Genomic DNA, 15120 nt, shown 5'->3' with positions numbered 1-15120 from the left:
TACACAGATATTTACCTTCCATGGCATTGGTCAATACACTGACAGCACTGACTGCCCGCTGACGCTGAAATGGCTGGTCCATGTATTCCACTGAGAGGCGATGAGGCATCAGCAACTGCATCTTACTCATTTCAAGGTCTGAGGGAGACATCTATTAAATAAAATAGCAAATTAAGTATCCATAGCTCTGGAAACATCAACAAATAATTAAAAACAATATTTTGCACATTGGCATTATTTTATTTCTGTCTACTCAGTACTCTACCAGCAAGTGATTTAAATACCACAAACCCATGCATCCGCAAGATCAAGCTTTCATCTGTGCTTTTCTGTAGTAAGAGTAGTGTACAGTGTTTACGTAGAAGTACTTCCCCACAGAATACATGGTAGACTTTAAGTTGCTGCTAGTCACAATACGTAAGAATTTCCAAGAATTCAACTTCCATGTAAAAAATTCCAAAACAGCACACAGCTTATCAGTCCACTCAAACGTGCATGGAGAGCTTTCAAGTGTGATATAGAATTCAGGGGATACCAGGCTGAATATTTCTAGGAATCAGATAACAGAAGCAATTGGAAAGACTACTAGCATGGAACAGACAAAGCCATTAAATGTCCCATTAACTTTACATTTTTTAAAATACAAAGAAAATTAAATGTCACATTTGATTTGTGAAAATGCTATTTGGAATATAAATGTAAGACATTTTTCATGTTTAGCAAAGTTTAAAACCTTTAAAGATTGTTTTAACTACACATGGCACATTGCAAAGGAGCTCACTGCACGCTCTTTAGCAGCCATGTGTGAACTTGTTATCAGTCTTTATTTATACTTCAAGAACGTCCTGGTCTCCCCCACTCTTAAGAAACCCTCACTTGACCACTCCCCCCTCTCTCTCTAACAAATGTGCCATCTATCTTCTCACTTATGAGCCTCATAATCGGAGACAGTCACATCAGAATATGTGTCCGTCCCAGCAAACTTCGTACTAAGATACGTTAATGAAGCCAACTGTCTATTTATGTGTATATTAGTTTGATTTCATCTCACCTCCCAACGGGATCTGGGCATGTGACCAGCACTCAGGATTCCGGCAGTCACCATGCCAAGGCCGGGATCCCGCCCACTTGCAAGCCCGACAGTCGGCATGCCGACTAACAGGGACTATTCCCACTCGTGGGTGTCCACGACATCCATAGAGTGGGAATAGAACCTGTGACGGGTGCAGCGAGCTCGCAAGGGGCTTTGTTGCGCTCCCCCCCCCCCCCTCGGCATTCTGCTGCCGGGAACCTGGGGTCAGTATGCTGACCGCCGGGATCCTCCAGCGCCGGTCTCCCAGCCCCAACCCCTCCCAAAATTTGGAGCTGGAGCTGGACCTGAACGCGTGTTTGGAAAGGGGACAAAGCCTCAATGAAATGAGCAAAGTCTCACAGATCCCCTGGATGCGTCACATTGGGGGCGTGCCCAGCACTATATGAGATGCTGGGCTGCCTCCAGGCTTTCCCTCCGCTGTAAATAGATGCCGTGTGTATGCGCACAGCATCTATCACCCGCTGCTTACCTTCTGCTTTGCTGTACAGAACAGAGGTCACAGTGTTTCCCCCCAACTCTCACTTACCCCACCGTGGGACACTGTGGCCCACAGGTGGGACAGCGGGACAGTCCCAGAAAAATGGGGCTGCCCTGTTGAATGCGGGACAGTTGGGAGGTATGTTTCATGCATTCCGGTCACATCCCCCACTGTTTCTTTGCGTCAGTGCTTCAGCCACCTTTATTAGTCACTGGACGTGCACCAACCACATGCTGGGCACAGGAGATCTATCTGAAACAGGCCTCCCAACTGCATACAAACACCTGAATTGAGCATGGAAATTGTAATACACACTCACGACACTCCCATCAGACACAACCACTCCATGTATCTTAATAATTGTTGCCGAGATACGCCTACTTGACGTTAGTCTCCTTTTTCACAAGTTTTGACACAGTTGCAACTGTTTTTTAACTTAAACCTCCTAATGATAATGTGTGGACCTTTATTCAAAAGTAAAGCATTCAATACCTTTAATACCAAGAAATAATGACACGGAGACTTGAATTTGGCAGAAAATTGTTAGCTATTTATTGTACTCTAACCATTAGAAAAAACCTGTAAAGTAAAATGTAAGTTAACATACCGATTCAGCCGGCTTATGGTGGCAGAAAAAAGAACGGCTATATTCCACTGACGATAACCTCAAAAAACATTAAAACCCAAACGATCCTAATTTACCACAAACCATACATAGGTAATAGGTGCCCGACTCAGACCTCCACGCTGACTGCCCACCCTGATGGGTGATGACGCTGCCCCCTGATGGGTGATCTAGCGACCTTAAAAGTCAATGGAGGTGAGTGCACCTAAACCACACCAATACTGTAAACAACTGTAACTAACAAGTCAAACTACAACCTGCCGTTCTTTTCCGCCGACAAATAGCCAACGATAAAACACGCCAACAATTCCGAGCCAAGGCACTCCGTGCCAAAACCTCTACCAAATGGGGTGGGAGGGCGGGAAGGCAAACCAGCAGCAAGAGAGACCAAGCTAGGCTATACATCCCTATATATACTGATCCCTCCCCTCTCTACCATTGGCTGTACTTTTCATAACAGTTAGGTCCACCCCTCACAGGAGGTTTAACTCTCTCCATTCCTATGCTGTCATTTCGCTCTCCTAAACCTCCTAATGATAATGTGTGCCCCCTGATGGGTGATCTAGCGACCTTAAAAGTCAATGGAGGTGAGTGCACCTAAACTACACCAATACTGTAAACAACTGTAACTAACAAGTCAAACTACAACCTGCCGTTCTTTTCCGCCAACAGCGAAAGACTCTTCTCCAAAGTCTTCGCACCGCCACCATACCCTCAACCTAACTCCTGCAACACCAGAAACAGATCCTCCAGGAAAAACAACATCCCTTCCTTGGACAGATGCACACCATCAGGCCGAAAAAGGTGACTGTCACGAAACCGAATCCTAGGGTGGCGAACCACTTTCCCTCCGTGGGCCAACCCCCACTTCACCCCTGCCGCATTCACCTTTTGCCTGGCCTCATCAATTGGGCGACCGTCCGCCACTCCTCGCCAACGCAACCTTGGCACCATCATAGAGAAAACCATAACACAATTGGGCCACGCTGCGGCCACACTGGCCAGATCCTCCATCATGGCCCGCCGCAGCTCCAAAGATGTCCTCTTCCCCAGATCATTGCCACCCAAATGGCCAACCAGCACCCTAGGGACTCCATGCTCGCTGACCTGACTGACCAATCTACTCCTCAGATCTTGCCACATCATCCCCCACCAACCAAGCCAACGAACGCCATGATCCCAAGGAAACCGCTGTGCCCCCTCCGAGGCCAAAAACCTGGCGGCCCAGTAAACATAAGAGTGGCCAACTACCCAGATTGCCAAATCGTCTTCTACCCAACCTGAAGAGAAGGAAAGGAGTAAAATTCGGTTAATAAGTATCCTAACAGGAGTTTATTGAACACATTAACCTGAAGGATCTGCCAAAAGAAAAAAGGGGGTTTTCTGTGTCTTGCAGAAGTCACGGCCTAGCCGATCTAAACAAGCTTCCAGCCAATCGAAGCATAACATAAACACACAATGGGAAAGATCAAAATAAATTAAGGAAAATAAAAAGGGGGGGGGGTTTAAAATGGGAAAAAACATGTAAGAACTCAACTGGAGGTGAAAGCGTAAAAACCTGCTGAGGGACTTTGATTTGTACTGATCAGCCGAATTGTAGATTGGAATTCAGTCCGTCAAGTCAGGCAAAAAATCGCAAAAGAACTCCAGACCCCCGCTGCCAGCAGCGGCGAGTAGCTAATCCCTGAGTAGGATGAACAGGGGAGACAAACAGACACAACTGCACAAGGACGTACTTAACCGTATAACATGAACTTATACAACGACTAATAAAACTGAACAGTTAGTCAAACAAAAAACTGATGGAACCGGGCGAATATACCGTCTGTAACTTGACGACTTCCATCGCCCAACCGCCTGGATCTCCGCAACGGAAAACCCCGCCGACGCAGCCGACGTCGCCGCCCCGATTCGGAAGGAATGCGTACCGAAAGCAGCGGGTGAAAGGCCCAAGCTCGCCAGACAGCGACTCAGCATCCAACGAAACTGATATTTCGTTAAAGGATAACCGTCATAATGCAGCAGCCACGACCCCTGCACACCGGGCCGAACCGCTGCATATTTCGATGCCAACCTCACCGGGCAAATGCTCTCCTCCAGAGACGGAACCAAAGTGACCCATCGCCCCCTACCTACTTGGTCCGTCTTACGACCACCACGTCATCCAGAAGCATGCGCGAGTCTGCCCGCTTAGATGGCGCTATCAGCTCCGAAATCCGAAAGGCTCCGTGGTAAGCCATGGAGATCGCCAACTGGAACAAAAGTGATTCAAAAATTGACGACGCGATACCGCCCACCGCATCGATGACAGCCGGTAGCAAGGCCGCATCGATGGGCCGTCGCCCATCAGGCGGCGTTGGCGCCACGCGCGCCCACCATTTCATCGCCTTAACCAGAAGCCCGCTCTTTGTCACGTCAGGGACCCCCTTGATTTTATTAAAAAACAAAATCCCAGCTAAGTACCGGGACACCACCGCTCTGGACCTACCCGTGACAAAAAGCTGCCAAATAAAAGAAAGCATCATCCGATGCCCGCTCTTACCTTCATGACTACGTCCTTGGACAAACTCTTCCCACTCGCTCCAAGCTTGCCCGTAAGCCTTGAGCGTGTTCGGAGCCACAGACCGCATCGCTAGACCCTCCAGTCCGGTCCGATCACCTGCCAGACATAACCGGGACATTGAAACCCACGCTCATCGGCCTCGGGCGCCAACAAACGAAATCTCTCCCACTTACCGAGGGACAACGCGTCGGCAATTCCGTTCTCAAGCCCTGGCACATGCTGCGCGCGGAACCATACATTCTTATGCAAGCAAGTCAGCAGCAATCGCCCGAGCACCCTCAGAACCACCAGCGACTTCGCCCTCTGGTTATTGATCGCATGCACCACGCCCAGATTGTCACATCTAAACACAATGCTGCGATGAGCCAGACGATCTCCCCAAACCTCCAGTGCCACCATAATGGTGAAAAGCTCCAGCAGCAAAAGGTCCTTAGTGAAACCTTAGCGATGCCATTCCTCAGGCCACGAGGCCATGCACCAAGATCCCTCTAGGTAGCAACCGAACCCAGAGGAACCCGCCGCGTCGGTAAACAGCTGTAACCGAACATTGTCGACCGTAGGGGCCAGCCAGATACGCACCCCATTGAAGTCCTCCAGGAACGAGGCCCAGACGGCCAAATCCCTCTTAATCTCGGAGGACAAACGAATAAAATGATGCGGCCTGGCACACCCCTCCGTCACCCTCTCCAGGTTACGGCAGAAAACCCTGCCCATCGGGATCACCCGGCATGCAAAGTTCAAGAGGCCCAGCAAGGACTGCGCCTGCCTCAGCGTGACTTTCCGCAACATTACGAACTGGCAAATAACCTCGTGGAGCTTTGCAACCTTGGCCTGAGGAAGGCGACACGATCCCGCCCCCGTGTCGATTTCAATCCCCAAGAACGACAAACAGGAAACAGGTCCCTCCATTTTATCCTCGGCCACAGGAACGCCAAAGTGATAAAACAACGCTCGGATGCTGAACAGCAAGTCGCTGCAGCGCGGCAAATTCGCCGGTCCCACACACAGGAAATCATCGAGGTAATGCGCCACTCCATGACCGCCTGAAGAAGACTCCACGCACCAATGCAAAAATGTGCTAAACTTTTCGAAAAACGAGCAGGAAACGGAACATCCCATCGGCAAACATTTGTCAATGAAATATTCCGCTCCGATTCGAAGACCAATAAAACGGAATGAGTCCAGATGCAACGGGAGCAACCGAAACGCGGATTCCACATCGATCTTAGCCATCAGAGCTCCCGGGCTGTAACTACGAACCAACTCCAGCGCCTCATCAAACGACTGGTACACCACCGAGCAGTGTGCCGGCGGTATCGCGTCGTTGACCGTTGACCCCGACGGGTAAGAAAGATGCTGAATGAGCTGAAAGGCACCCGGAGTCTTCTTGGGGACTACCCCCACTAGGGAAATGACCAAGTCATCCACAGGGGGCGAGCTAAACGGGCCCTCCATCCTACCGAGTCGCACCTCTTTCTCAACTTTCTCGCGCAAAAACGGACGGCAAGGCGCGAGCGGACTGAAGATTCCGGGGAGCCTTGACCGATACCTCGCCCGCAACAGGCAAGCGGATACCAAACTTAAAACCATGAAATTAAAACTGAGCGTCCGTGCTATTCGGATACCAATCCAACCATTTGGACATGGCGTCCAAATTAATTGGCGTTGGGGCCCTGCGGAGCGATCCCGCTCGCGCCGGGCCTTGTGTAGCTTTGCTTCCCCCTCGCGCCTTGCCGATTCCCTTTAAAACAGTTGGAGGCCGGGTGGAAGCCGCCGCATTGCAAGCATGAATGTCGAAACCGACACTGCTTGCCGAAGGAACAGGTCGCATTATTAAATGCGAAGCACTTCCCCTTCGCGGCGGCCTGCCCACCCCCTCGGACAGCCAACCTACCTTTCCTACCCGGTCCCCCCTCCGCGCTACTCCCCTGGGCGGACGACCCTGCGCGCTGCCCGTCCGCCCCCGGATTCCGGGGCTCCTTTGCGGGTTGAGAAGCCCGGGTGACCTGGAGCCAGACCTCCACGTCCTTGCACCCGAAGTCAATAATCCATAAGCAGTCCTGCTTCTCTCAGAACTTCTCATCATACATCCGCCATTCGATACCCGACGAAGTGCGCTGCATATTGTGTATCAAGTGCAGGTATCGTATGACGTTCATATGTTCGTCAGGCCTATCTTCCAGGTAACATGCCGCAAAGACGCAAAAACCGTCCAGCCAGTTGTCGAAAGTACGGAAAGCTTCAGCTCCGATGCCCTTCTTAGTTGCCGCTAACTTATATTCCTTCTTCGCGTCCTTAGTCAGCACGAACATATCCACGTAATCGCCCCTGCAGATCTTCCTACGGCAGCTATCCCGCAACCCCCTCAAAACTGCCGTATAATCACAGTGGACTACCGCAGGCAAATCGCGGCACTTCTTGGCCCTGCGAGCATCCTCGCTAACCCGCTTGCGCCTCTTCTGCCTCTCCTGCTGCCCCGCTGCCCTCTTAGCGTACTTCGTCGCCCTCCTCTTCGCCCTAGTCGTGCTACTGACGTCTGACGCTTGCAACGCCAGGGACGAAGAGGAGGAGGAACTGAGAGAACTGGAGCGAGTGGTGGACCCCGACGCCGACTGGTCAACCTCACCTGACGCCGACGACTGATCGGCCTGGGAGTCCTCCGGTGTGGAAACTTCGAAATCCTCCTCATCGCTCACGTCCACATCAACCTCTCCGCGATCACCTGAAAAATAAGACACAGCACGGGACCCGGAAGCCACTCCCGGGGCATGCCTAGCACTCCGGAACAGAGACGTCCCCACCTCGCGACCGCGCTCCGTCCGTACTGGACGGTGTCCCAACTGCGCCGCGGCCGCCCCCAGGTCACGGCAAGTGCGCGCAATACGCTGAGCCGCTGACCCCTGCTGCGCACCGGACGCCTCTGCTTCAGCGCGCGTGCCGGAATGCCTTGCCGCCCCCGGGGATGCGGCCGCGGCCAATGGGCCCAATGCCGCCACCACCGTCGACAGAGCCGACGCCAGCTCACCGGAAGCCTCCCGATTTCCCCAAAAATCGCGGCCGGCACTGGCGGGAGCCCCCGCAGACGCCGGCGCACTTCTCCTGGCCCGTCGGCCGGCAGGTGCCGACAGGGGACGCAACGGCCAAAGCCCCGCCTGGTCTGCCGGCAAGCCGCTGGCCCCCCCGACCACAATTGGTGTGGTCCCCCACCAATCCTCCGAACTAGCCTGCGCCCGCTGGCCCTCACTACAGCTGGTGTGCCTGCCACCTGCCCCCCCGCGCGTGTCCTCCCCCCGCAGGCCGGAGCTCTCCCCGTCTGCAGGGTAGACACTTCTGCGGGGCTCCATGCTGGTGCACCCTATCATGGGGCACCTCCCCCGCCGCCGCACCCCGCTGGGCTCCGGCAGTAAGGGAGGCAGCAGGGGAGACGCTGAAACTGGCGGCGCCGCTGCGCGCACACGTGCGCAAATGGCGCCACTTGCTGAGAGCGCGGCCCGCCGCGCACCGCACAGCACTGTGGGACTGACACAGACGCTAGGGGTCATAATTGACCTCTAGTGTCTGTCTATGCCAGATCCGAGGAGACGAGCGGCGCCGGCGGAGGTCTGTAGCGGTCTGTAGCGGTCGGGAGCAGGGATAGTAAGTATTATTATTTTTTTCTTTTACAGCGGCGCTACTCTACTGTACAGGGGGCGTAACTGACCACGCCCCCTGTATGAAGCCACGCCCATATTTCCTGCCCGGGGCGCCAAAAGGGCAAGAACCAGCCCTGAGCAGGGGCTTCAGGTGAAAGGGGTATTAGTGACCTCACTTTTTTGTAAAAGCTGGGACACTTATCACTGCCATAGCTGCCCATGGAAGCACGAAATTATAGCCTACTGTTAGTGCTAACAATCAAAATATAGAGAAATCCCTTTTAATACATATTCCGAGAAGTGATATACAGATGTGTCCACATACATCTAGCTTCCTGGTACATTAAACAGACATTCCAATCACTCCTTGCTGTGGTGTAACTTGGTAGTGCAGAGCGTATTTTCGTGCAACTTTTTCCTTAAAAATGCATCTTCTTTGCAAAACGATAAGTTACCGTGTTTTCCTAGTAAATACTGTAACGTACCATTTTGTATGCAGATGCAGCTGCAGACGCACACAGAATATAGGCATGCCACATAGAATTTTAATATGCATAACCTGAATGTGCATGCTATTCGCATTGCTTTTAAATAAGATGCATTTTTGGCAAAATAAGACGCCCGACACTGAGTTGCACGGGACCTGTCAGCTCACTCATGCCAGGCATCTCCCGCTGCGTGGCGTATTGAGGCAAGATGTACGAGGACATATCTGTATACAGGGATTTCTCTCTTTTTCCATTTGGGACCCTTATCTCCCCTTAGTACATGTATCCCATAGTTGTTTCAAAATGGTGAGAAGCTCTCGTTTCTTCAGCTGTCTCCGACTCAGAATAACCTCTATGCCCCTAAGGGGTATAATTACTAATAAAACAAGCCTGATTTAACATATACTGTTATTGCTGATTTATAATTCAGTGGTGATAATTGACAGATTTAAAAGCCCACTTTTTAATAAATAAATTCCAAACTCCTTGAACTGGTGGAGTACAACTGCCTCACCTCCTTCCTCTCCACCCAACCCCTCCTAGACTCACTCCAAACCTACTTTTAGAATACCTCCCATATGTTCCACATTCAGCAGGACAGTCCCTTTTTCCTAGGGTTGTCCGGCTGTGCCACCTGCGTGCCACAGTGTCCCACGGATGGGGGGGGGGGGTAAAGGTTCAGAGCGTACCACCCCTCCTACTATCTCTGCAGTCTCTGCCCTCTTCTACCATTGTGGCCATAGGTATCCCTTCTAGGCGGTGCCCTGGTGCAGAGCTTTCTCCCCTTCTCCCGTCTCTACATGATTATGGGGATTGCACAATGTAATTATTTATTTATGTGAAGTTGTCAGTCCGTACTTATTAACATGTTGTCCGTTTTATTTCCCTTGTATGGTGCTGCAGAACCATTGTGGCAACTTATAAATCAAATATATCAACAATAAAGAGCCAACATATTACACAACAGTGCACAAATAAAAATAATACTCAGATAGCTATTATTCAGGCTGTTCCAGTGGAGCGTACAATCTAATTTCCTTAGAACAGGCACACGAAACAGACGCACACACACTTTGCCAACTTAGGGACTAATTCAGTGAGGATTGCATTTGCAAAGCTGCTCGCAGCAGCTTTGCTGCATTTACGCTCTGCACAATGTGATGCGATCACAGTTCTCGATGAACATCGCAACATGAGTAAGCCTGAGCTTACTTAGACAGTCGCAGTGCGGCTTGCAAGGCCAAAGGACACAGTCCTTGGCCTCGCCACTCCTGAAAAATGAGGGCAACGCTGGCCACCCCCACCCTGTCCCTCCCCTGAGCACTCACAATATGATCACAGGACCTGTTCTGCACATGCGCAAATTCCTGACCATCGTGAAACTGTGGGTTAAGCGATCCAACCTGAATAAGGCCCTTAATCATCAGCTGTGGGAGGAAGCCCATGTGATTACAGGCAAGGCTCCAATGCTATACATTGCATCACTATGCCACCCTCTGCCTAGATGGAGCAAACTATGGGCCTAATTCAGACCTGATAGCAGCAGCAAAACTTTTTATCTAATGGGCAAAACCATATGCACTGCAGGGGGGGGGGGGGGAATATAACATGTGAAGAAAGAGTTAGATTTGGGTGGGGTGTGTTTAAACTGAAATCTAAATTGCAGTGTAAAAATAAAGCAGCCAGTATTTACCCTGCACAGAAACAAAATAACCCACCCAAATCTAACTCTCTCTGCACATGTTATATCTGCCCCCCCTGCAGTGCACATGGTTTTGCCCATTAGTGAACCTGAATTAGGCCCTATGACTGATGGCATAGTTGCTCACTCAGAGTTGCTTACTGTTGAATTTTGGCAGGGGAATAGATAAGCCTCCAAGATCCCCAGTGAAGTGGTCAGTCTTGGTGATTGATGACCCAAATCGATGTGAACCCACATCATTATGGCCCCACCTTTATGGCACAAATCGCAGCACGGAGGAGTCGGAAGCAGGGCTGTGTTGGTGCTATTTGCCACATTCCCTGGATCTCCCACATGGACACCACTTTTGGAGAGTACCGGAGGTGATGAAAACTAAATGTGTAGTATGGCTGAAGATGAAGGCACTCTTAAGTGTGATAAGACAATCACAAACTCCATTAGCTTACTGCCCACTCACTAATAACTTCACTGATTCTTAGCCAAATGATAGGGTGGTCTTCAGTTTGCCGGCTGTCGGGATCCTGGCGCACAGTATACCGGCGCCGGAATCCCGTCAGCCGGCATACTGACACTTTTTCTCCCTCTCGGGGGTCCACGACCCCCCTGGAGGGAGAAGAAATAGCGTGGCACACGTAGTGTGCCACCGTACCCGCAGCGTGGCGAGCGGAGCGAGCCCACAAGGGGCTCATTTGCGCTCGCCACGCTGTCGGTATGCCGGCGGCTGGGATCCCGGCGCCGGTATGCTGTCGCCGGGAGCCCGGCCGCCGGCATACCATACTACACCCAAATGATAGACTGTGCCCTAATAAACAGTGGCTTAGCTAACAAACTGGCTGCATTGTAACTGTGTAGGTGACAGACTTTAAAGGGAGTAGAGGAAATTGCTGAAAGTGAATGACCACCCTCAGTGCTTTCGCTGCAGTATTTCTGCCTATAATTTCACAAATACTTGCTAAGAGTGGTTTAGGCAGATGAATGTGTCTAGCTGTTCGCCACATGCAGGGCTAAGATGATTTAAATGAGATTTAGGGATGGAGAAGCATTTCTTTATCCCTTAAGGGAGTACTAAGCATGGAATGAACCATGTTGTAAAACTGCTGGGTGGACATCTGGTTCCCTGAGGTGTTCTGGGTTGTATGATTCCTGTTATTATAAAATAAATTCATTTTGCAGCTCTCCCGCTCTAATCTTTGCACAGAATAATTTCTAGGTCCATTTTGACCATTGTAAAAAATATATACAAAAGACACACATAACAAGGACAGTCTCCATGTCGCCTCACTCTCATCAATAAATGAACACGCAAGCAAGGTTAAACAACCAGTGGCGTATTTATAATGGATGCAGTCAGGGCCAGATTAACAATGGGGCGGATGGAGCTCCAGCTCCAGGCCTCCACATAAGAATAGGCCCACCATGACAGCATAATGATGACCAGCCACCAGCTGCACAGCTGGCCACACAGTCGAACATAAATCATAAGCATTCAATTGTATTTCTATTTTTTGTGTACTTTTACATATTTAGGGAGACATTGGGGCTGATATTGTAGGGGTTCTACATGTCTACGGCACTGGCCCCACCCACACAGTATTGGTCACACCCCCTCTGCTTCTCGTAATAGGCCCTTGAACATTTTCAGCACCAGTAATCTGGCCCTGGGTGCAGTGTGTGCAGTGCACATGGGCCCACGGGGTCCAGGGGGGTCCATATCGCACACCCTACACTCCTTTTTTTCAATACTTACCCTCTGGAGTCCTGCGTCAGCAGCAGATGGAATCACCAGCCATGTTTTGCGCATGTGCAGTAAGAAAAATGGCTTCTGCACCATTTTCCTGGAGACTTGTGCATGAGCAGTAGACTCTGGTACAGCACTAGGGTTCCCTAGTGACCCCTGTGCCCAGAGTATACAGCGCCGCCGGGAAGAGAGGAAGTGGCCTAGATGGATCCTGCACACAGGCCTCCTTCTCTCTTTATACGCCCCTGCGAACAGCACTTGATTAAATTAATTTGGCGCTCCAGTGGTAGTGGGCAAGACTTTTCTGAAGTGATATTTCACTGTATAAACAAGGCACAACTCCTGTCAGACCCACAACATGCATGTCTACTCTCCCAGAATGTCTCCCGAATGTCACGGAGTTCTGAAACCCCTGGAAGACTAGACCAACTTCCTGGAACTCACCCATGTGCCCAGTGATTGCGCAATTTGTACTGAATTGCGTCATTATCCAGCCCCCACTGTGAGAGCTATTACTTTACTTTTTTCTCTTCACAGGCTGATAATAAAGCCTGTATGCCTGTAAGAGATTATTGATACATGCCCTGATAAATAATTTCTTAAGGTTCCGATACAGTATGCTGTGATAAGAATTTGTCAGGGAAAAATGCGGGAAATTATACATCAGGCCGTTAGTTCTCTTCCATACACTCAATTTATTGATCCTTGCCGTAAATAGACAGTCTAAAATAATGGAAAACACAAATATATTATGTATGACGATGCACAGACGGCTGTTGTGCCACAAAGTGGGTGTTATAGTTTTTAAACTATATTAAACCAATAAAACAGCGACATCTCTCATTCTCGGCAAGTGTGTATGCACCTTAACTCCCTAAGGCTGCTATTTATCATAGAAAACATGCAGGATGTTCCCTGTAATAATTGGGCAGAGCGTGTGCGAGGGGGGGGGGAGAATTGTGATATCTGTAATTTCCAGTATTCCCTGCATATATCTAGAAAGGGGTCCGGGGGCAGGTGGAATATGGGGGGCAGCATTAGATATGGAAAGATAACTGCTGTGATGCCCTGTTTCAGTCACAGTAGCCCCCAAAGGATTCTATAGGGGGCTGCTATTTCTTAAAGCATGGCCTCCGGTAACTATCATCATCATACGTCTGTAAAAGTTACCCGGAGATGGTCACTCATGCACACAGCACATGGTCTGTTGACCATGCATGTGCAATGATCACTTTACACCTGACAGTGCCTATATTTCTGGGAGGGGAGAGTAAAGGGTCTGCATATCACCATGCATTCTTCCCGGCCCCGCAGCCTCTGCATCCATACCTGCCAACATGACCCTCTCCAGGAGGGACAAAATGCTCTGCTTCTGGATTTTTCACTTAATTTATGATTGCCATCACCTGTGTTGAACAGGTTAATGTATAAGAAAGGTGTTTCAGCACAGGTGATGGCAATACTAGATTAAGAGGGAAGTCCAGAAGCAGAGCATTCTGTCCTTCCTGGAAAGGGTCATGTTGGGAGGTATACACATCTGTTGGCCAGTTGTGCAAGCTGAGGCTTACTCAGCTGGCCGGCTACATGGAACATTACGACCGATGGCCACGTTGTTGGATCCCAGCTTGTAACGTTGGGTGCAGTGCTAGGATTGCAGTTACATGCAGGTGATGTCTCTTTTACCGACACGTCTCCTGCTTGCCTCTCCTAAAGATTGGACGGAGATTAAATGTTGTTTGCATGCGGCATTGAATTTCCGTTAATCTCTGAATAAGAGCAGGAAAAGGGAGGTTTCCAAATACTTGATTTAAGAGTGAGTATGGAAAGCCCATGAAGAGGGCAAAATTAGCACTTTACAAGCTATAGGGGTATATTCAATTAAAGTCGGATCCATTCCGACATGCATTTGTTGGAATGGATCCAACAACCCCTATTCAAATCTCATCTCAATTCGACTTTTTCAAGTCGAATTGAGATGAGGGACCCAAAGGGGGAGAGGGGGGGGGGAAGCCACGGGGAGACCGGTGGGGACAGCCGCCGGAGATCAGCACTACAGTAGCGCTGCAGGAGGATGTCACACAGCTGCCCAACCTCACGGCAGTGTCCACCCGGGTCCAGCAAGCGTAACCTCACTTGCTGGAGCCAGGTGGAAGCTGCCGTGAGCGGCGCGGCTGTGTGACATCCTGCTGCAGTGCAACTGTAGCGCTGATCTCCCCTGTATGCCAGTGGCTGTCCCCCCGTCTCCCTGCGGCTCCCCTCCCCTCCACCTCTCGGGTCCCACATCTCAGTCTGACATTTATGTCGGACTGAGATGGTCAAAAAGGGGGCCAAAACCGTTTTTCGACACAAGCACGTGGATCGGCAGCTATTCCGCCGATCCACATGCTTTTCGACAAGTCGAATTCCTCGACTCGTCGAATAGCATTGAATAGGTCGAATCACGTTTCGACCTTAAAAAGTCGAAAACTTTTCGACAGACGGCGGTTTTCGACACCAATTGAATATACCCCATAGTCTGACTCATACAACGTGCAGTGTATGTAATATTTCAGCCATATTCACCGGGCCAGCAATCACAGTAAGCCATAGATGAGGTAGTAAGACAAGCCAACCTGAGCTGGATAATTTTTTCCCCAGACGTGGGCACAATTCCACATCCCACATGGCAAAAGAACCTGGGCATAAATGTACACATCGGGCGCCTTATACGATGGATAATGTATGTCATTAATAATCAACACTATACAGTACTGTAGGTGGTCTATAGAAGTGTTTCCCAAACTCAGACATCAAGGACCCCT

At 50.2% G+C, this 15120-nt stretch overlaps 1 protein-coding gene across 1 annotated transcript in view; it reads right to left on the bottom strand.

Moving 5' to 3' along the window:
- Positions 1-15120, bottom strand: part of LOC134927416 (sodium channel protein type 5 subunit alpha-like) — a 782837-nt gene that overhangs the window by 324814 nt on the left and 442903 nt on the right. The window contains exon 13 of the mRNA XM_063921835.1: positions 16-151. Within this exon, the coding sequence (XP_063777905.1) occupies positions 16-151 (136 nt within the window). The remainder of the gene's footprint in view (positions 1-15; positions 152-15120) is intronic.

Source organism: Pseudophryne corroboree, chromosome 5, assembly GCF_028390025.1.
Source record: "Pseudophryne corroboree isolate aPseCor3 chromosome 5, aPseCor3.hap2, whole genome shotgun sequence".
Lineage (NCBI taxonomy): Eukaryota > Metazoa > Chordata > Amphibia > Anura > Myobatrachidae > Pseudophryne > Pseudophryne corroboree.
This window is presented reverse-complemented; position numbering and strand designations above follow the sequence as displayed.